This window comes from Urocampus carinirostris, chromosome 1 (assembly GCF_059441175.1).
Source record: "Urocampus carinirostris isolate Australia breed hairy pipefish chromosome 1, RoL_Ucar_1.0, whole genome shotgun sequence".
NCBI classification, from domain to species: domain Eukaryota; kingdom Metazoa; phylum Chordata; class Actinopteri; order Syngnathiformes; family Syngnathidae; genus Urocampus; species Urocampus carinirostris.
This window is the reverse complement of record NC_142349.1, coordinates 18,175,798-18,198,231: the sequence shown is the minus strand read 5'-3', so window position 1 is coordinate 18,198,231 and position 22,434 is coordinate 18,175,798. Positions and strand designations below refer to the sequence as shown.

Below are 22,434 nucleotides of genomic sequence, written 5' to 3'. Positions count from 1 at the left end.
TGACCGAGGCTGTGATCATGACCTAAAGCCAGGAGATGGCGGCAGAGAGTGGACAAAATACAAGATCCGGACTCCACCTAATGAAAAGGATATTTATAAAGTTGGAGAACACATACTAAGGGACAGCGGGGACAAGACTGGCACCAATTCAACATTTTTTTCTAGTAGTATATTTTTCTTCCATTTATATATGATATTTATTTTTTGGGTTTTCTATTTTAATTTGGTGGACGGATTAAAAATTCTGATTGGCCACATGTAGCCCCTGGGCAGTAGTTTATCCACTCCTGTGCTAACTATTTTGCCAAGATGCCGCCCTGATGAACAAACAATTAACTAAGAGGTAATAAATAATTATAAAATATGTATGCGTGCTGTGAATGAGTGGAGGAGTTTTTACAAATAAATGCCTTGCTTTTTCTGTTTTTTTCTTTTATTTTTATTTTCACATCCCGTCTTTAATTGCAAGGCAAAAATAACCTGTGACTGTAGCAGCCCCAATAAGAACAATCCTGTGACTGCACTGCCTTGCATACTTTCCTCAGGAATGGAATGCTGTTGCTCCGGGCAAGCTTCACTTTTTCTTACTTGTTGCTGCTCAGTGTTTCTTTTTAAGCCCTCGTTTAACTTCCCAAACTGAACACTTTGTAAATACAAGATTCGGACCCCCCCTCTCCGACAGAAAAACAAACTCTTCTATTTCTGGCTTCTCCATCCCGGCGCTGACGTCAGCACTAAGTTATTTTCATGAATGGAGGGGGCGGTCATGAGGACGCGGTGACGTCAGTGCTTGCGGAAGCGGGAGCGTGGAATGTTCGTAACATTAGTAACATTGTTGTTGTTTTGGGCTGAATTAAGTTAGCGGAGCGCTCTGCTCGCAGGCTGGCCGGATCGCCGTCTGCCGGACTCAGCCAAACATTTTCAACGGCCTCGTTTTCCCGGGAGAGGTTAGGTTTAACCTAACTGGACATATTTTTGTTTTTATACCCATAGATATATATATGTTTTTTCCGAGCATTCCAGTCCTGGAGGATTCACGTGCGTCAACCGAGGTGAGCTCATGTATCCATCTTTATAGATATCAGTTAATATTGTATTGTCTGGGTCCATTCGTGGACACCAACATCGGCAACTAAAGTGACAGACAGTACAATATACTGTATATTAAGAGAAAACAACTGTCACGCTTAAAACAAACAAGCACTTTAAAAACATGGTTCACTCGGGAGTTGTGGTTACCTTCAAATAAATCAAGTGGGAGTTTTGATCCACGAGACTAAAAATATTGAACGTATTTCATTATATATATATATATATATATATATATATATATATATATATGATAATATTGATTTGATACACACGTGGGTTTTGCTCTATTTCTGCTACTAAATTGGGTTTAAGTGTTTAAATTGTATTCACTCATAATTGGGTTGGTTAAAAAAAGCGGGGGTATATTGCTATTCCATTCTGCAGTTGACATCAAAACACGTGGTGAGCATTTTCGACATGTAGGACAAAGGGCACCCTGAGAAAGTCAGACCACCAGGGATGAAGGGGGAGCACTCGCATATCTTTACATACCTGTCAACTTGAGCCAATTGCTCCTCTTATTGAGCAAAAGTAAACCTTACAAACACAACATAGCACTTATTTACTCACAGCAAGACATACTATGTATGCACTATGTTTCTCAACTGGTGGGTCGGGAGTCAAATGTAGGTTGTGGAGCTGTTTTCAGTGGGTCCTATCCCTTGCAAAAAATATGCTAAGAAGATGAAAAATAACACTTCTAAACAGCTGATGTCTATAATTCCTTGTCCAATCTCTTCTTTCTGCTTAGTCAATCGCTGCATTTGAGAGGGACTACAACTCATTTTATTGATATTTTGTTGGTGTAATTTCCCTTTTTTTCCCTATAATAATAGGCTCCAAAACGTTAGTGATAAGGGGAAGGCAAAGTGCAAAACAGTGACAACAATGATCAAGTCAAAGAAGGAAACGATGGCAAAATACGAAAACGGTGTATCAGGGTCTGCCATTAAAGCGCTGCTGGAATGTGCAGTAAAATGCCAGCTATCCATCCATTTTATTCCGCTTATCCGGGGTCAGATCGCGGGGGCAACAGCCTCAGCAGGGGAGCCCAGACCTCCCTGTCCCCAGCCACTTCATCCAGCTCATCCAGTGGGATCCCAAGGCGTTCCCAGGCCAGCCTAGAGACATAGTCTCTCCAGCGTTGTCTGGGTCATCCCCGGGTGCCCCCTGCCCGGTGAGACATGCCCGGAACACCCCCGAGGGAGGCGTTCAAGAGGCATTCGTATCAGATTCCCCAAGCCACCTCATATCCTCTCAATGCGGAGGCTCCGCCCGGATGTCGAAGCTTTTAACCTTATCTCTAAGGGAGAGCCTAGCCACCCTGTGGAGAAAACACATTTAAGCCGCTTGTAACTAGGATTTTGACTGTGCGGTCATGACCCACAGTTCATGACCATAAGTGAGGGTAGAAACGTCAATCGAGAGCTTTGTTTTATGGCTCAGCCCTTTCGTCACAACGGACCGGTACAGGGTCCGCATGACGGCAGACGCTGCACCGAACAGTCTGTCGATCTCCCGTTCCAGCCTCTTTTCGGTCGTAAACAAGACCCCGAGATATTTGAATCTTTCACTTGGGGCAGGATCTCATCCCCAACCCGGAAGGTGCATGCCACCTTTTTCTGTCTGAGAACCATGGTCTCGGACTTGGAGGTGCTGATCTAATGAAATAGTTTAATGCTTATGAGGTCTTAAGGTTTCCAGGGATCTTTTTGAAGGTTCTAAAATGGAATAACTGATGTATTTCAGAGGCTAGAACTTCAAATTACATTGGGAATATTGTACATGGTTCTGGATGCAAATAATATTTGTTAGGATGTTGTATTAACTATATTGAGCGATACTATTTTTGGTGGTCAAGACCAAGTTAGACCCCGGTAACAACAGTTAGTGGTGCCAATTCCTTCCAAAACATGATGATTAAAAATGTTTTATTTTTTAGATTTTTACCAATACATTATATTTTATTAAATTTTAGGCTTCAAACTTAGGTCTAAAAACTAAAAACGTTCACTAAGAATTAACAATGTGTGAGACTCAATCGTGAAGTGGAGCCAAAATATTTCAACATTTTATATTTACAACGAAAAAACAATTTAGTGGGTGTTGGAAAAATATTGGCCACTCTTCTCCCAGCTCAGCTAACTGACTGAAAAAGTTCCCTGATGACTTCAGAATGATCCAATGTCTACCTAAAGGACTAATGACAGAGTGCACCTGTGTGTCATTAAGTCTAAGCTTGAATGCACCTGTTCTGTGATGGGCTCAGAGGTCTGTGAAAGTAGATACTGGAGAACAGACAGCAATATGACCAAACAACACAATAGGCAAGTCCAGGATAAAGTTGTGGAAATGTTCAAAGCAGGAATGGGACACAAGACGATTTTGCAATATTAACATATCTCCCAAACCCAGTGAGCACAATGATATCTAAATGGAGAGAACATACAACCACTGCAAACCCACCAAGACCTGGCCGTCTTTCTAAACTTTCGGGCCAAAATAATTAGACAACTAATCAGAGAAGCAACCAAAATTGTATGACATGCAGTCATAGACAGCTGAGATGGAAAAAACTGTGAATAAGAGTATTAGCTACATAATTTAGTTATTGATAGGTACACTTTTATTAATATTCAAAATTATTTTAGTATGGGGCTATTTTCAATTACTTTTGGAGGCCTTTATATGCCAGTATGTATGGTACTTGAAGTTTTTTTTGGTTTTGCTGGTCATGAAGAGATCAGTTTTAGAAACAAAAAAGTAAAAAAAAACGCATATATAATATATATATATATATATATATATATATATATATATATATATATATATATTGTCATATAGCGTACTCAACTTGAAATGATAAAAAAATGTAAAGTTGACATCAATACTATATCATTCCCCACAGAGTTATCTATTTCTTTTGTGCCAATAATCATGTTGAGCTGGAAATCATTCACTTGTCATGAATTCAACAAGCAAGTTGTTTTATGAGAGTGAGCTTTATTGAACTAGCGACCCACCACGGTTATTGGATTGAAACTGTTTTGGTCACTACTTCTTGCACTATCATATGGAAAAATAAATGTATAAATAAACAAATAAGTACCTGCAAATATATGCCATATAAATGAATATACTCATACATAAATCATGTAATACTCATCACGGTTCACGGATTCCTCAACCGCATGGTCGTCTCCATGGCCTGAATACTCTTTTTCCAGTTTTTTTGTGAGTCTGTCTCGCAAGCGTAGAGGAAGATAGAAGTAACCAGCGCTCGCATGAGTCTGATCTTTTGCTTTCACAGCTATGTTCTTGTCCCTCCAGATGGGTTTAAGTCTGGCAAATGGGGCTGTGTTTTAAGCTATCCTGACTTTCTGGTTCGGATCCCTCTTCTGATACGACAGCTCTCAAATGTTTAAATTTTGTGACAGGTTTTAGTGCTCCGTAGTTAATGGTGATGTTTGTGGTGATACTTTGGGGATTGTGGCTCATTACTTTTGATTTTTTCTGAGCTGATTTCCATCCCATACTGGCTTGAGGCTTTGTCCAGGTGATTGACCAGATCTCTGAGTTTCTCTGATTGTGCCCTGCCAATCCGGCAATGTCATAATCAAAACGGAGGTTAGCCATGTTGCGTCCCCCAATACTAACTGTACCTTCATGTTGCTCCAGAGCTTCAGACATGGTCCTCTTCAGGAAGATGGAGAGAAAGTGCAGCCTCGTCCCACGCCGACTGTGGCTTGAAACTACGCTCCAATGCTACCATTGATCAGAAATACCTAAATACATTACATACATTTATTCATATGTTTACGCATTTTGTGATGATTTTGTTGTTTAAACATTTATTTCAGTTTTTATTTTGTCATGTATTTCACAAAAAAATGTTATTCAAATGAGAGGGCAGGTCAAACTGGCTGATCTTTTTACTGATGGTTGATCGAGAAGTGCACCAATCAACTGTGTTGGTTTTTTCATTAATGATAAAGCAATAGATAAAAAGCTCAGGGAATTGGGCCGATTCCTTATTTTAATAACATTTTGTTGTGACAAAATACACAAAACAAAACATGAGATAAAAATGGCAAAATACACAACATATTAAATAACAGAATAAATAAATGTCATCATGATGGGTTTAATTCTGGCAAGTGCTGCTGTGGTTTGAGCTATCCTGGCCATGATTTCTGGTTCTCACCCCTCTGATATGACAGCTGCAATATATTTAAATTTGGTGACAGGTTCTAGCTCTCTGTGGTTGATGGTGATGTTTGTGGTGATACCTTGAGGATTGTTGGCCATTACTATTGCATAAATAAATGAATTGCGTTTGTCATATATTTAGGTATAATGTGATTGAAATACGTGTTCATTTTTTTTTTAGATATCCTACATTTGTGGGTATTTATTTATTACCATATAGGACAGGATCGATTCTACATACTTTCACACTTTTTGTGAGTTAGTTCACAGAATGTGGGAGTGGGTGCTCTTGTCTGTCATGACATAACACCACCTCTTACTCTATTTTTCACTTATTTGTTTTATTTGGTCTGGACTGAGTCACTCCTTTTCCACTGGCTGTCTTGTGGTGTGAGAGTGATGAAGCACACGAGGTTTTGGGAGATCTAGACAAGGGCCATGTATTTAAATTGTCAGCAGTCATTTACTACTTTGCACGGATAAAACGGGGCAGCAGAATGCAAATGGTTCATGTGGCGATGGAGTGTTGTGAAAGTGACATAGCTGCGGTGAGCAATGTGATGACTCACAAGGATGTTTGCTCTGATGTGTTTTTGCCTCGCATGCTCCGACAGAAGCAGATGATTGGCTACACAAGCCTGCAATTTTACTCTTGGGTAAACATCATTTACACTGCTAATAATACATCAGCTTCACCTATGCCATTCAAAGACATCCGAACACCAGGGGGCCGTTGTTGACCACTTACCAAACTCATTTTCTCATTGGTTTTGCAATCATACTTGTAACATTACGGTCTTAGGTGAATGACATTACAGGCTATCGATGTTTGGACAGAGATCTGACCAAAGCCAAACCTGCCATCTAATTGTTATTTTTCATACTGAAATAATTCCCAGAAGCTTGCTACTTTCTTTTCAAAGAAACAAAAAGAAAACATAATTTTATGTTTCGGCACTCAGGGACAATACTTCTGAAAATGTATTTATACGGCATGGCACTGAATGAGTTATTAGGAAATATAAATTTATTTTGTCGCACAAACCTGATTTCAAACAGGTCTTGCACATGATGTCATGCCAAAACTCCAGTTTACGTCCAAAGACTATAGCTTGGTGAGGCAGACTTATACACCATGTATCAGACACACAAAGGGGATTTCTGCATTATAAACAGTGAAGTGCATACGCACAGTACACCATTGATCGGTGGAATGGGAAATCATATCACCCATTTGCTGTCTAAAACTCACCTAGTAACTAGTTGTGTGCTCCATCCAAAACCATGTCTCATGGGAATGATATAGAATCGTTGCCATTTTATGTCAATATATTAATATTAGAGAGTACGGCATATTTTACATTGGAATGTGCCACAACATTGGTGTTTCCGTCTTTGGGGCAGAAAATAATAATGGAAATGTGCTGGAGAAATAACCAATACACATAAGGCGTATTTTGAAATGAAATGAAATGAAATGATTTGCATTTATATAGCGCTTTTCAAGTCAATGACTTCCCAAAGCGCTTTACAGTGTGCTTCACATTTCCCAATAGCGGCCTTGCAGCCATGTAAGGCGCTAACCTGCTTATTGGGGTAATAGGAGTTCAGTGTCTTACCCAAGGACACTTCGACATGTAACACGGACAAGCCGGGATTCGAACTGGGATCCCTTGATCCCAAGACGAGCGCTCTACCTCCTGAGCTACTGCCGCCCTACTGAGAGTAAGAGCCAGAGTTCGTGTTAGCTGTTGGAATGACAAGGTGAAAACTTTTGGTGCATCGTAAAAATATAGAAGTTTTATATTCTAAAACGAACAATAACTCCCATGCATTTTTATGACTAAATTAGAAAATATTTTATGCATTCATTCAAGTACGGACATCCAGCATTAAAGGTTATTGTATTTTAATACCATTGCATTTACATCTAAATGTGTCAAACAGATCAAAAAAATAATTGGGTTTGATTTTCTCTTTGATTTGGCCTCTACAGCAGCACATTTTGCCAGTTTCATTGGCTTTCTCTTGTCAGTGTCCTCTTCAGGAAGTACTATGCATGTTTTTTTTTTGTTAGGTAAGCCATTTACCCAACAATTCTTTCTTTTCGGTTCCCCCCCGACTATTACATTTTTTATGTTTGGTGATTGAGTATGCTTACATGCAGTAAATACAGTAGTATTACTGGGATCTGAATTTGAATTTTTGGACCGATCTTAATGAAACTCTTACATGTTTAATGACGTCCGTACAACCGTGTACACGTGGCTTTCGCAAGCAATCCAATCGACAAGGCGAAGTGCGAGTGATGTCATTATGCAGATAGAAGTTGTTTCCGCATTGAATTCTGCAAGACGTCATTCCAGTCTCTCACAACAATTAACAAACTACCATGCCTGTTTTCACCCCGCTCAAAAAAAAAATCCTCCAATTCTGAGTCCCTTGTCTTTACAAGTTGTACGAGGCTTGTCAGAAACATGGACTTTCTTTGAGTACATGGATATCAAAGTGGAGTTCGCGCCAATGTTCCCTCTAATTTTCCAGGGGTCTGAGCGTTCACAAAGTCGGTGAGCAATGCTTGAAACAACAGTGAGCAACAGCAATCCCAAGTGTGGCAACTAAGTCATTATCAAACATGTCCAAAACTTGACATCGCGTTACATTTTGCTGAGTTTCCGGCAATGCAAAAAAAAGGTTTCACTTTTGAATGAATTGACTAATGTATTATTGCAAAGGTTGTACGCCCTACAAACGTCATTTATTTTTACAACAATTCTTTCACAATATTTACATTTCTTTTTTTTTTCCTGGTATCTTTTGTCGCATAATACTAACATTTTTGGGGGCTTATTTAGTCGGTTGCAGGATACACAACTGTATTTAATCAATATAATATAAATACAATGTTGGCAACAAGATTGACTTGGTATGATTGGAAATTATTTGAATGTCACACAAACATTTTCTTCTTTTTCCCTGTTTTTTCTATTTTTTTAATTCCTTTAAAAAATCTCATTGTGTTTATTTTTCCTATCTGTTACTTATTTCTTTTTGTTCTCTTTTTACTTTTTTTCCTTTGTTTCTTTCTTTTCTTTTTTCTGGCTTTTTTCTGATTTTTTTCCTTCTTTTTTCTCTTTGTGTCTTTTTTTCTCAGCTTTTCATTACTTTTTCATGTTGGTATTTTTTTCTTTTTTGTTCTATTCCCCCTTCCTTTGAGTCATTTTGTGCATAATTTTACATAATATTTGGTCATATAGGGATGAAAGAAGCAAAAACAACCTGAAGAGCCGTTTAGGACCCGAAAGAGCCGGTTCCTTTTAGTGAGCCGAGCCGAAGAAGCCGGTTCTCGAAAATCTCTACTAACTTTACTCAACTCCTTTCTACTTCGACCTTGACTTCCAAATACCGCATTTAGAACACAACGTCAGGGGAACCCTTGTATTTTTACCTTCATGCACTGTAACGTTGACTTAATTCGCTTCTTAATTAGCAATTTCGAGCCCTGATTTTTGTGAGCTGGATTTTCTTGTGCGCGGAAAAGCTCTGGGTAGTGTGCAATTGCGCACACACGCATCTTGAGGGAACATTGCGCTGGGTATATTTTCTTGTGCGCTGAGAATGTGTAGGCAGTGCGCGATTGCGCACGCGCGCAGCTTAGAGGGAACATTGGTCTGCGCCATCAGGCCAGATGATAAAATGAAATGTGCTGAAGAAATCAACCAATACACAAGGTTTGTTTAAAGAGTACGGCAGAGTTTGACTGTATGATTACAAGTCCACAGATCTGTCGCGAAAAAAAATCCCGGATATCGAAACAGCACTTGCACAATATTGTGCGCATGCAATTGGAGCATTCAAATGCGTGGACATGCTCACGTAATCCTAAAATGAAATAATTAACCAAACGTTACGGACAATCAGCCTGTTTGCAGTTGGACTAAGACCATCATTTTTTTTTGCATGTTTATATGGCTTTGCACAACCTCAATATTAATTTTAATCTGACTATTGTCTGCACGTCAACATATTCAACAAGGTGATGCATGATGGTTATCCTGCTCTATTGTGATGTGCTTGTCTATAATCAACTAGACAATATTTTTTAATGGATGGGTGAGCTATGGAGTTGGAATGTATACTCTATCAGAGACTTTCCTCGCTTTCCATGAAGCCCCACCAAAGTCTAGGGAAAGGACAAGAATCAAGATATTAATTTGAAGCGCAGAACTGTGAAACAGACATTCTGGCCTCGTTCAGCATCCCTATGCTATTCATGAAGCCTTGACCTTGACTGAGTGAGCATAAGATACACGATTCTTTCAGTATGACCAAGATGACACACTTTTTGACATCAAAATCCCAATCAGAAAATAGTGTAAAATAATTTTTGGTCAAAAGAAGGCTTTTTGAAGTGCTCCCTACTGACTGTACATGTGTTTCTTTGGACAAATTAGCTCGAAATGGCCACTCACTCCGAGTTGCATTCCGCTTTACCCACCATGCCTGCCTGATTCTGCTTTAGAGGCGTGGCTTCGGCACGGTTTATTTATCTTGATGGAGTTTTTTTACGGAACGGTCTGGTTTTCTATTGCTCATTTTGAAACTTCCTGATTCTGCATCGGGTGAGAATGCAAGCTGGCAACACAACTCCAGGATGCAGAGTTTGTTGTTTTGGAGCGTGCGGCAAGTGCAGCTGTAAGCAAAGTACAAAACGGCTAACGTATGATTTTGTGTCCCATTTTTCATACCCCGGTTTCCTTCCAGGCTCATTTTCCCAGCAATAGTTCTGCATTCTTGAAATTGTCTTTGGAATACAGTGCGTTCTCCTCCCTTTCCGCAACAAAGATCTTTGGTGGGCATGCCAACCATTGCTCAGACTACTTTTCCTTCCTTTCTCCCAAAACAACGGGAGTTTCCAGGAAACGTCAGGTCGGGAGGGTGCGATTCCCTGCCTGCCGCTTGCGGCTTTTACCAGTAAACAGCGTGACTCATCGCTACGATATGCGCTGTGCTTCCTACGCAGTGGATCCCAGCAAATGTGCTGTGCTTGGGGAAAGCGTGTGGAATCTGCACATGCACCGGGTTTGTTGGATGTGTTTCAACGGTTGCCTGGGGAGACAAAAAGTGCCAAAAGATTAGCTGCCAGAGGGCGGCTGCATGTCTGCCCTCTGAACTAGCAAACTGAAAGAAGGAAAACAAGGCGTCCAAAGGGGCCTGGTGTGTTGTTTATATTCTGAGCGGGCGGGGCTTTGCAGTTACCTGCTGTAACCTTGAACTTGACCAGATGCCTGCAAAAACAAACAAACACTTCATCAATGAACACACGGTTTTTGGAAAATATGCTCTCAGTGAAAAACAAATAAGAAAACGTGAAAAATTAGATTGATTTGTTCTGGGCTGGAAATGCCACCATCCTTAACAGGTAAATATTATGTTCACACTGGCAAACACTGAAAGATAACAAGAATAAGAGTAAACTAAAATATCTTACAGTAAAGAGAAACCAGCCCATGTACAAATAAACACTCGCTTAATCTAGCAACTGCGAAAGCAAATAACACGGTCATTTTAAATGTGCATTCAATTCAATAGAGAAAAAAACAACATGAAAATTGGCATTCTGGATCTGATCTTGCACCAATGAAAAGGACATTATTGTCAACCATTTCCACATTTTCGCTTGCATACTACTCTATTAAGGGATTAAACAATTAATAAAATCATGTCATTACCAGCAACAATTAAAACACGGTGTCTTCCCCAACTGTTTCGCAGTGATCATTTTCTACATGACTTATGTACACTTATGAACAACTCCCAATAGAAATTTGTTGGACCAGCAGTGAACACTGAAGGCTGCAAATCAAATCGTTTGGTGTAAGGGTTGGCAACCTAAAATGTTGAAAGAGCCACATTGGACTAAAACAGAACAAAACACATAACAGGAGCCGCAAAAAAATAAAAGCTTTATACAAGCATCATAAGGAAGGCAACACATAATCAAGTCCATATATCCTGTATACATCTCTATTCATTGGAAAACAAGAATGTTTGTGTCATGTCTGCCCTGCAGAAACAATATCATTTACCATTAGCAAACATTTTTGAAAAACCGCCAGGGAGCGCCAAAGAGCCGCCTGTTGCGGACCCCAGATTTAATTGAACAACTCAAACTGATCAACTATTTCACTGATGTTAACCTTGCTTGTATTTGTTAAAATCGTCCACAAAAAGAAGAAAAAAGAAATTAAAATTGCAATAAAGCGATAAGAAAAAAATACCAATATTATTGTTAAAAATCTGTCGTCTTCTATTCATTGATGGCTCACTTTTGGAAAAGCAAGAGAAAAAGGTGGCCTGAAATACTCTCAAACGTGTTCATCCACCCAAAAACAGTATGGGACATGCTGTGCTTTCCACATCAGTCGGGCGTTTTCTTTTGAGTGACTTGCCTTGCTGTCTTTAATCTGCAACTTTGTCGTGGACGTGCCATTACGACATCGGAATTGTGTTATTGTCGGCTTGCGAAGAGGGGATTTCTTAAGTATTGCAATTATGTGAGGTTTGAAAAGTTAAGAGGACAAAATGTAATGTTTTTTTGTGATCCAGATTTAACATGTCTGGTTTTCCAAGTACCGTATTTTCAGCACTATAGGGCGCACCGGGTTATAGGGCGCACCCCCAAAAAATAGTTTTTGGTCCTATATCTTCCATACATAAGGCGCAGCGGATTATAAGGCGCTACAATGGGAACGTCGACAAAACACTCAGATAGTTCAGTCAAACTTATTACCCCCTTAACATTCTGAAAGCTTGCAAAGAAGCAAATACGTGTCGTAGACACGTGCGAATGCGGTGTCCGTACGATGTCACTCATATGCATCGTTCCAAGTATCATTCGGAAGGTTAAAGTCTTGGGATTCAAGAAATGCCAAACATTCCTTAGTTTCTATTTTCTTTTTCACTCGCAACTTTACTGTCCATATGACAATAAACACTTGGAATTGAGGTTAATTTAAAAAAAGAATAAAATGACAAAATTTTGTGCAGGCTTGGGGAGTAACAGAATACATGGAACGGCAAAAATAATGTTGGCAAGCTGTTTGGATTTATTTTCATTTTGTTTCTGTCGCATTTTATGTTAGTTTTGCCGGAGATCAAAGAGATCAAAGCCAGGAGATAAAGCTTACCACGTGTTGTTTGTCATAATTTTTTTCATATTTAGTTTCTTTTGTCTTTTATTAGCATATTTGGTATTGGAGTAATCCAATAGTAATTGAAAGTAATCCAGTTAAAGTAACCCTACCCAACCCTGTCAAGCCCTGACCCCTTTTCATGCTTGTTCATAATAAAAGACACAAAAATATTGTATATATAAAAATATTGTATGTAGCTTATTTTTTCCAGTGTGAATACTCCAATTTAAAGGATTAATGTCCATTGATTTTAAGCCTTTTCACAATAAACTTTAGGCTAGGGGTGACCAACCTTTTTGAAGCTGAAGGTTACTGTTACCTATTAGCATGAAGGGCTAGCAGTTTGATTCACATTCCTAAAACTTGTCATTACTATGTCATTAAAATGTTATTACCAGGTTGTAATTATATTAAGTAAAATAGGCCCTCTCAACCACTAAAACATCATACCAGTTAGTTCTCAAAGTTCCCAGAAAATCACAATGACCCGTCACTGGAGAGACATTTTCAAATCCTTATGCTACTCAGGTGTTTTTACGGGCTCCCTGCGGGCACCACGTTAGAGACCCTTGCTATAGCCATTAACAATTTTTTTTTTTCATAATTTATTAAATCAAAGTTAAGTTGATTGAGAAAGTTTTCACCAGGAAGTGGTAGGCCTTTTTCACAAGATCCTTGCCTTTTCGAGGCCATGTACCAAGTTGAATAGAATTGTCTTTGTTGTCATCAACATTGTGAAACATTGTACGTATGCATTGAGATCAGACATGGCACTCCAGTGTAAAACATGTAATAAAGACTGAAGAAAAATAAGATGAAATACTTTTAGGAAAAGTAGGCTTTATAACAATAGTGTGTTGAAAGTGCAATAACATATAGCAGCAGGAATTTAAAAGACCCAATACAATTCACAAGGTTTTTATATATAGGGCAGCACGGCAGAACAGTGGTTAGCGCATGTGTGGCACAGTTCTGAGGTCATGAGATCGAACCTCCTATGTGGAGTTTGCATGTTCTCCCCGTGCTTACGTGGTTTTCCTCCAGGCACCCCGGTTTCCTCACACATTCCAAAAACATGCATGTTAGGTTAATTGGTCGGTCCAAATTGTTCCTAGGTATGAATAAGCGAGTGAGTTGTCTGTCTCTGTGTGCGCTGTGATTGGCTAGCAACCAGTTCAGGGTGTCCCCTGCCCACTGCTCGAAGATATCTGGGATGGGCTCCAGCACCCCCGTGACCCTACTGAGGATAAGCGGTGCAGATATTGGATGGATGGATGGATGAAAAAACTCCCCTCATATTTTGCGCTAAATGTGGCCATATATCTGACTAGAAATTAATGCCTGAGTATGTGTGTGTATATATATATATATATATATATATATATATATAATGTATACAGTAATCCCTCGGTTATCGCGGTTAATAGGGACCAAAACCACCCGCGAAAAGTGAAAATCCGCGAAGTAGCGACGCCCCTTCAAAAATGCATAAAAAAAAAAAATATATAATATAATTTTTTTTTTTAATTTTTTTATTATTATTTTTTAGACCCGGTTAATGTCGGGACCAAAACAACCCGCGAAAAGTGAATATCTGCAAAGTAGCGACACCCCTTCAAAAATGCTTAAAAAAAATAATAATTAAAAAAAAAAAAATAAATAAAAAAAATATATATATATATATATATATATATATATATATAATTCTATTTTATTATTGTTATATTTTAGATCCGCGAACGTGGAACCGCGAAGCAGCGAGGTCCCACTGTATATATATATATATGTATGTATATATATATATGTATGTATATATATATATATATATATATATACATATATATGTATATATGTATGTATGTATGTATGTGTGTGTGTATATATGTGTATAGATCCCCCCACCTCCAGTGTCATGCAATATTATACTTTTTTTTCAGTTTTATTCAGCAACCAAAAAAAAGAGAGCGGGGAAAAACCCCTAATTGTTGTTTTTATATTTTTGAGTGTTGTTTAGTGTGGTGATGGCCTAGTAATAGTATAGCCCAAACCAGTATTTTATTTAAAATTACAAGACATTAATTCTAAAATGTTTACTATTCCTCTAATTTCCATTTAGTGATTGTAAAATGGTTATAAGTGTATTGGCTGTCAGGTTTTTTAGCGTAATACCAATAGCTGATATCATCACTGTTCTCGTCTATAAATGTTGTTTTTGATATTGAAAAAAGAATCTGCTAGTGGGTGAATTTTCAGTCCTACTTTAACAAGAGATCGGTTTTTGAAGACCTACCTGCATGTGCAAGCAGGCTAAGTTGTATTTGTTTGGGCACGTGAACTACGCCAGACGCTTTGGAATTCCAGACATTTTGTTCACTTTGCAACTTATGTTTTACAAGTGGAGTAGAGTCTCAGCACCCCCCTCCCTCGCTTTTCCCTTGTAACAGAGTGCACGACGGGACATATTGGTACTGCTCCGGTGAATATTTGCATGAGAGGCACCAGCACATGTGTGTTTACTCGGGAATGCGGCTTTTGTTCTCGAAGCGAGCCATCTGTGGCTTTTTTTTGGGGGGGGGGGGGGGGGGGGGGGGTATTTTCCCAGAGTGCCTGCTTAGAATGGCCTTGCACGAGTTGTTTTCCTGATTGCGTCTTTTGGAGAAAAGATAGATAAAAAAGAAAACATCTGTGGCGTTTGTACATGAGCGCCTGGGTTCCATCATGAGCGCTCAAGTGGAGCAAACGTTCGCATCTTGATGAGAACCTTAGAAAAACACGAGCACATGCCGAAAGAATTTGAGGAAAACAAGCCGGCCTCTTGGTTCATGCCGGAGGCCCACCTTCTATGAAGAAAAAGGGGCCTCCATCACGTCCATCATGCACTACTTATTCATAATCTCTACAAAGAATATTCCCAGGGACCCCCTGCTGATGCAACACCTCCTAAACGAGACATTTTGAACCTCCTTGCACATGAGGAATTCCATATATGAATCTATTCACTTTGGTGAAGCAGCTGTGGAGGGAAAGTGCATGCAGCCTAAATCCCGAAAGAGGACTTAGTGGTTTGCTTTAATCATGTGCTTCTGAAGACTGAGGCACTTTGAAGGCTGTCTACTATTTGTCATCCAAGATGTCATGATTCAGCTTTGGCCAGCATCAGTAAAACAGCCTTCAATATGCATTCCCCTCGAGCATTGATACCAGTGTCCTATGGCAACGAGTGTATTCAAAGCTTTATAGTTCGGGTTCAGCACGTCTTATGAAGCGATGGTCTGTTTTCTTGATATTTTGCTTCTAAATTTTACATTAAAATTTATTCTTAATTTACGTTTATTATGTGGGTTGTGCGGGTGCTGGAGCCATCCCTGCTTACTTGGGATAGTGGAAAGGGGACCAGCCAAACCCCCAGGGCCGCAATTTGATAATGGATTTTGGAGTCGTTTCATCTGACTTTTGGTTCTAAATTCTGGACACTTGGGTTAGGAGAAGGGTGGAGCTGTCAACTGATAATCACATGGTGGAAAATTGGCTCTGATTGTAGGGCAAGATGTCAGTCTAACCTGACAGACCCAAGTGTGTTGTGAGGGTCTTGAACGTCTAGCAGAATCTCCCATCAGAAGGAGTTTCGAATCCCACCTCTAGCAGACCTTGTCTCAAGGGGGGGCGGGATATATTGAGTCTGATGTGGATTGGAGCTTTGGCTGTAGGGTGATTGGTGCCTCCCGTGGCAGAAACCATCAGAATGGTTGAGATGAAGATATGCACCTTCACATTCGGGACGATGGATCTGCGCTATAAAAGGTTAGGATGTCCTTTCATGGTCCGGGTTGAGTTCCTGTCCCAAGTGAAGCAGTTTAGATATCTCAGGGTTGGGTTCAGAAGTAAACAGGGTGAAGCGGGAGATCGAAAGACTGATGAGGGCAGTGTCTCCCGCTAGATAGATAGATAGATACTTTATTCATCCCCGTAGGGAAATTCAAACTTCCAGCAGTATCCTTGTGTTGAAAATAAAACAATAATAAGTAAAAGGAATATAATACATAAGCGTGTCCGTCGTGGTCAAGAATGAGCTAAGCCAACAGGAAAAGCTATCCATTTACGACTTGATCTGCATTCCTACCCTCATGGCTGTCCAATGTTTTGTAATAATAATAAGAATCACAAAGTTATTCTCTTTTTGCATATAATACATTTAGATTTTTATGACAGATCTTCTTGGAGAACTAATTAAGGTATTTTTGAAGTGGTATTTTCCATTATGTGTCAACATTTTTGACCATTGCCACCCTACCCAAGAGAATACTTAGACAAAGTCCTCTTAGGCCAACACTTTTAATTTAACCATCGACTCGGCAAAAATCGGTGAGCGCAAGCTTGCTAAATTTACCCCCAACAGAGATAAATAAGGGCATGCAAAGGCTCAGGAAAGCCTGATGAAAGAGGACCTGAGCAGCGGAAGACTGATAGACGACATTGTCTGCCAGTAAAAATACATCCGTGACGACGAGGGAAACTATTCCGCTGTGACACGAGGAATTTTCCACAAGCTGCCCTGCTAAAGGTCAGCATGACTGTACTATTAATATTATGCTGACGTGACTGAAATTTATGTCCTGTCATGTGGGTATGATAGAAAGACCCCTTTCCCCCCCTCTTCCTCACCTCTATGTTTAAGAAAATAATGGCGGGAGAAAGAAATGTGTCGGTTTGTAAGTTTCAGCTGCTGCGGTTGTGAATGAGCCATGTTTACCCGCTTGTTGACGATGTGACTCAGACTCCCACGCCCATTTGCAGGGGCGTTGTCATGGCAGCCACTCGGCATAGAATATGGCACTTAAAGTCCTGAAATGGAGCCTTTGCTTAAAGTTGGGAAGTGTTGGGGGGGTTTTCCAAACTTTTTGGAGAAAAGGCACACTTTTTTTCAATCTCAAAGCATAACGGGCCATCAAAAGTTTAAAAAAATAATAATTCCCTGCACCACTTTCATGTGTGTTTATAAACGCTTAACTCATTCAGTGCCATAACGTATAAATCCGTTTTCAGAAGCATCGTCCACAAGTGCAAAAACGTTTTTTTTTTTTTTAAATAAAACAAAACAAAAACATATTTTAGGCAAGGCAAGGCAAGTTTATTTGTATGGCACAATTCATACACATGGCAATTCAAAGTGCTTTACAGAAATGGCAAAGAGACAGGTTAAAAGCACACAATTACAGTTATAACATAGGAGAAAAGACATTGAAAATTTAAAATGTGGTTTTTAAAATGCATTAAAACCACAGATAAAACAACCTTTAAAGGCTTTGGCACTGCTGATCAGAAGATATCAGGCCTCTGAGAATGATTTCAGTATGATAAATCAGGACTAGATGTCAGGAATGGCTTTGGTCAGATCTCTGTCCACACAAAGAGGAGCCCTCACTTCATTGTGTTACTTTCTTTATCCAGCGGATGAGAGTGTGTGGGCTGTCTCTGATTGACCAAAACCATATTATCACGACACCGGGCGCCGAAAAGTTCTTGCCAAGTTCATGCATCGTTTATGTATAAGTTTAGTGTTCTCGCAATTAAACACTATTTTGCAAGCAGAGAGCCCTTGTGTTTATTGAAAGCATTGTTTAGATTTTGGAGGTATGAAAGATGCAAAAGTAAAAGCACCAAAGTCGATCTCTTGCTTGTAATGCATCCTTTCACAAAAAAAAAAAAAACATTTTTCTCAGAAGTTTTCTTGAAATCGAGTATTATCAAAAAAACAACAACAGTTGAACAATGCTAAGTTAAGTAAACAATAGCAAAAGTTAGATACATTTTTTATGAAAGATGAAGGGTTAAGCTTTAATTTATATGTGCTATGCATATATAGCTATAGAACTAAAATTTCCTCGGGTTTTCAAACATGAGTCAAAATGGCTGGCACACAATTTCCCATTTGAGCAAAACGTCTGGCATTGAATGAGTTAAGCTACTGCGCTGTCTGAATTGACACTATCCATTTTTTTCTTACCATTTGTGGTGCCTTAGGCTCAGGAGGTCATATCGGTAATTCTTTATGATTTACTTTTGTTGTAATTTGCAGGGTTCATACACATTTTTCATGGCTAAATTCAAGCACAGTTTAAGGACTTTCAAAGACTATTTACCTTGTACCATTGATAGAAGATATCAGGTTGGGAAGGCCCTAACTGTCCACAATAATGATTTGTTTCTACTTCGTCAGGGAGAGTGGCAAGTGGTTTACACGCGGGGAATGACGACTCCTTTCAAGACGAGCAAAGCTTTAAAGGTAAGCTTCTGCTCAGATGCCCTCTGGGACAAGATATCGGGCCCCCTCCCTCACACCCTGTTTTGTTGCCCATAGGTCAAGAAGGAGGCGGGCGAGAATGCCCCAGCCCTCAGTGATGACGTTCTGGTGGCCATGTCGGTGCGGGAGCTCAACCAACACCTGCGCGGGCTGACCAAGGATGACGTGGCGCGGCTCAAGCAGCGGCGGCGAACCCTTAAGAACCGAGGCTACGCCGCGAGCTGCCGCATCAAGCGTGTCACTCAGAAGGAAGAGCTCGAACGTCAGAAAACGGAGCTCCAGCACGAGGTGGACAAACTGGCCCGCGAAAACGCCAGCATGCGGCTGGAGCTGGAGGCTCTGCGCGCAAAGTACGAGGCGCTGCAGTGCTTCGCCAGGACCGTGACCCGCGGGGGGCCCCTTTCGCCCGGAAAAGTGGCCACCGCCAGCGTCATTACCATCGTTAAGTCGGCCAACCACGGCGGTTCTGTCCCCGCGCCCTTCTCGGCGCCGTCCTAGTGTCCGCTCCTCATTCTGGTCTGTTTTGACCCGGCCAAATCCTGCACTGGGAGGAATTACAGTACTAAGACTGAAGGATGGCTGACAGGATGACAAGCTCCATGTGATTATACGCTGCATTCATGACTCTTTACTCTCCTGTCCTTTAGCGTCACGCACTTAACTCTGAACACGTCCACAGACCTGGCACCCCTGGGTCAGCTTTGGGGCTTTGCCCCAATCACTTCAGTTTACACTTAGGAGCAACATTCCTAAACTTTTATAAGGGGTTTTATATTGTTCAGGTATTTCCAAGATCACTACAATTGTCCCATTTTTTTCATGACAGATTGGCCATCAACATTTGACAGCTTGAAAGTAATGCCAAATTCTATTTGCATAAAATCATTATATATATAATTTCATCGGTATGTTCCAAATATTATCCAAGATAATGCCTTTTGAAGACAGCATCTATCGTCTTTGTTGACCTGAGGTGTAATGTCAATGGAGGAACACCAGCACCCTAGCAAGCCAGTGGCAATATTGTTTTACGTGTTAATTATTCGGAGAGGTTACAAGTGTTTTAAGCAAAATGTTGCTAGTTTTTGTAAAGCATACTTAGGTATTGTGTCACAGTTGAATGCAGTTATGGTTCAACAAAAGGCGAGCAGGCTAAAAAAACCGCATAGAGAGCCGCCAACGTGGGTGCCAACTGGGACCGATCAACGAAAGGCGGTCGCAGGCTCGGCGGAAGAACTCAAGGCTGGTCTACTTAAAAACACGCAGTGAGCAGCCAAGCTAACCAGAAACCAAGAATAAAAAGCAGCTATAGCGCTAAATGTGAAGCCGGCCGGGAATAAACCAACCAAAGAACAGAGCAAAAGTGGCGCGCTAACGCCAGAGTAGCCGACAAAACAACATATGGTGGGCAGCCAATGAGCATTAACCAGAAGCAAACAAAACAGGAAAGCCTTCGGCAGCCCCGATGCTAACGGACAGCTACTCAGACAAAATTGCACAGCAAAAACACAAACGAAAAGCCACAATCACCTACCTCCAAACAGAAATAAGTGGTGTGTAATTGCTGTTCACTACAATCGCTGTTTGTTCCGAAACTGGTGTCACATGTTGTGTTCATGGGAGTAAGTATTTTGAAAGTGGTGTGGTCTTTCAGTGATGTCACAGCTCTCCAGCCAGATAGGTCAACTTTGAGCCAACATTTTGAGTCTCCTGGTGAGCGGAATATTTTGCAACACATTTGCATAATTGTGAGAAGGAACACCACACGTTCAGTGACTAATAAAAAAACAGTTTGGGAATACCTTTAAGGATTGGCATTATTCTAAGCATATCAATGCTCTTCTGTAAGCATCATTGAAAAATGTCTGCACTACTTTGTTCTTTAAAAGACTTGCCGTGCAAAAAAACATAAAAGTTCATACAAAGGGGCTACACTGCAACTCCACCATCGTTTGTTTCAGTAAATGCTTCGCAGCTTTGCCCAACTTCTACGTTTTCAAAGCCATAAAGTAGCGTCCGTGTGGAAAAGAGCGTACATCTTCAAAAATGGCATCTCCCTCGCATAGATGCAAAAACACACCTGACCATACGAAGCGGAAAATAGAACGGGACTAATCCTTGCAATGGGTAAGGGAATGATTGACATATAAAATATGCAAAGCTTGAGTTATCAAACGCTGATGGCTGATTTATAGTCAAAAATGAATTGGTTGGAGTACTGTCTTTAGTTTAACTCTGCCACTGTCCTAACAGCACTGGCAGGATAAAGTTCCTCTTCTTCTACACGCAGGGATTTTGACAGGACGAAAAGGTGACTGACCTGCCATCCTTTTGTAGCGTCCACCCTCGTTGTTGGTTTGAAATAATTCCACATCGAAAAACCTACAAGTACGTAAAGGTTTGCCGAAACAAAGGGCTTAGTGATTATGTTAATGAAATATTTGCGTGCCTTGCAGTCCACTATTTTTTATAGAGTCAGAGATTGATTCACATCATAAAGTCAAAATGACGTCAGAGTGAAATAGTTTTTTTAGGGATGAGTGTTTTACACCATCCAATTGTATCCTCGACATATAAGCACTTAATAGGATTATTTGCAGTATGAAATGATACACCAATCAAAAATATGTGTATTAGGTAGATTAACACCAACACTGCTGTCTATGACCACTAGTGACCCAGCATACTTGCATGGTTAAAAGGAATAGTTGAACAGTTTCATACAGGCATGAAAATCGCTCTCCTTTCGGCAATTAGCCGTTTGAAGCCAAAAAGAGTGACCGACGAACATCGTGAAGAGCTGAGTGGAAAACTGTAGTTTTATTGTTGATGGATTTTGCAGAGAATGAAGTGGGTGTTTGGGTTGCAAAACCCTAGGCTTAGAGGCCTGGCGTTGGAGCCATGGTTAGTCTGTTACTGTTGGAGCTAGGGTTAGAGTTTTGGTTGGAACCTAATAACAGCACTGGTAACTCAAATGGGAAAATGTCTGTATTACACTCAGGGTTGTGGGTTTGATCCTAAGTCAAGGAAGTACAAATAAAGTTTTAGTTGGATCTGGGGTTATGGTTTTCATTTCCCCTACAAAAAACTTGAGTGGACCCTGTGAGTGTAATACAGGTATTTTCCCTGTTTGAGTTAGCAGTGCTGTTGTAGGTTTCAACCAAAACTAACCCTAACCTTAGCTCGAACCAAAACCGTAACCCTGGAACCCACAACGGTGCGTAGAAGACAGGCATCTTACCAGTTGAAGTACCAGTAATGTCCCCATTGCTTAAAATCCTAACCATAGCTCCAACCAGTTTGGTTTTCTGCAAAGCGTATGTGAGTGTGGTGCCTCCTGCAGATCACTGAAAAATGGTGTGGGTCGACAGACCTCAATATTGAGTCGGGTTGTACAGTGTACAAGAACATATTTCCTCCACACTGTCCTGGCCTTTTTAACGGCTGACCCATGTTCATAGTCTGCCAGTTTTTCCTTCTACTTTTTTCACTGGCTGTTTGACTTGGCGCTATTACCTCTCAGCATTCACACACAATTTGAAGACAGAAATTTGTAGCTAGGTTATTTTTGCCACTTAAATGCTATTCTCTGGAAGGTAATCCATATTGGATAAAGTTGAAATAACTTAATGACAG

At 40.3% G+C, this 22,434-nt stretch overlaps 1 protein-coding gene across 2 annotated transcripts; it reads left to right on the top strand.

The window, feature by feature from the left end:
- The first annotated feature begins 787 nt into the window (after window positions 1–787).
- mafk (MAF bZIP transcription factor K) lies at window positions 788–20,606 on the top strand. 2 transcript variants are annotated; one of them, XM_088329496.1, is made up of 3 exons: window positions 788–1,052; window positions 18,715–18,780; window positions 18,856–20,606. In XM_088329496.1, the coding sequence occupies exons 1-3, from the start codon at window positions 1,002–1,004 to the stop codon at window positions 19,294–19,296; spliced, it is 558 nt and encodes a 185-aa protein (XP_088185622.1). In that variant the 5' UTR covers window positions 788–1,001; the 3' UTR covers window positions 19,297–20,606. The 2 variants fall into 2 exon arrangements, with proteins under 2 accessions (XP_088185622.1, XP_088185630.1); XM_088329504.1 differs by lacking the exon at window positions 788–1,052 and adding an exon at window positions 9,880–9,996.
- Window positions 20,607–22,434: the final 1,828 nt, after the last annotated feature.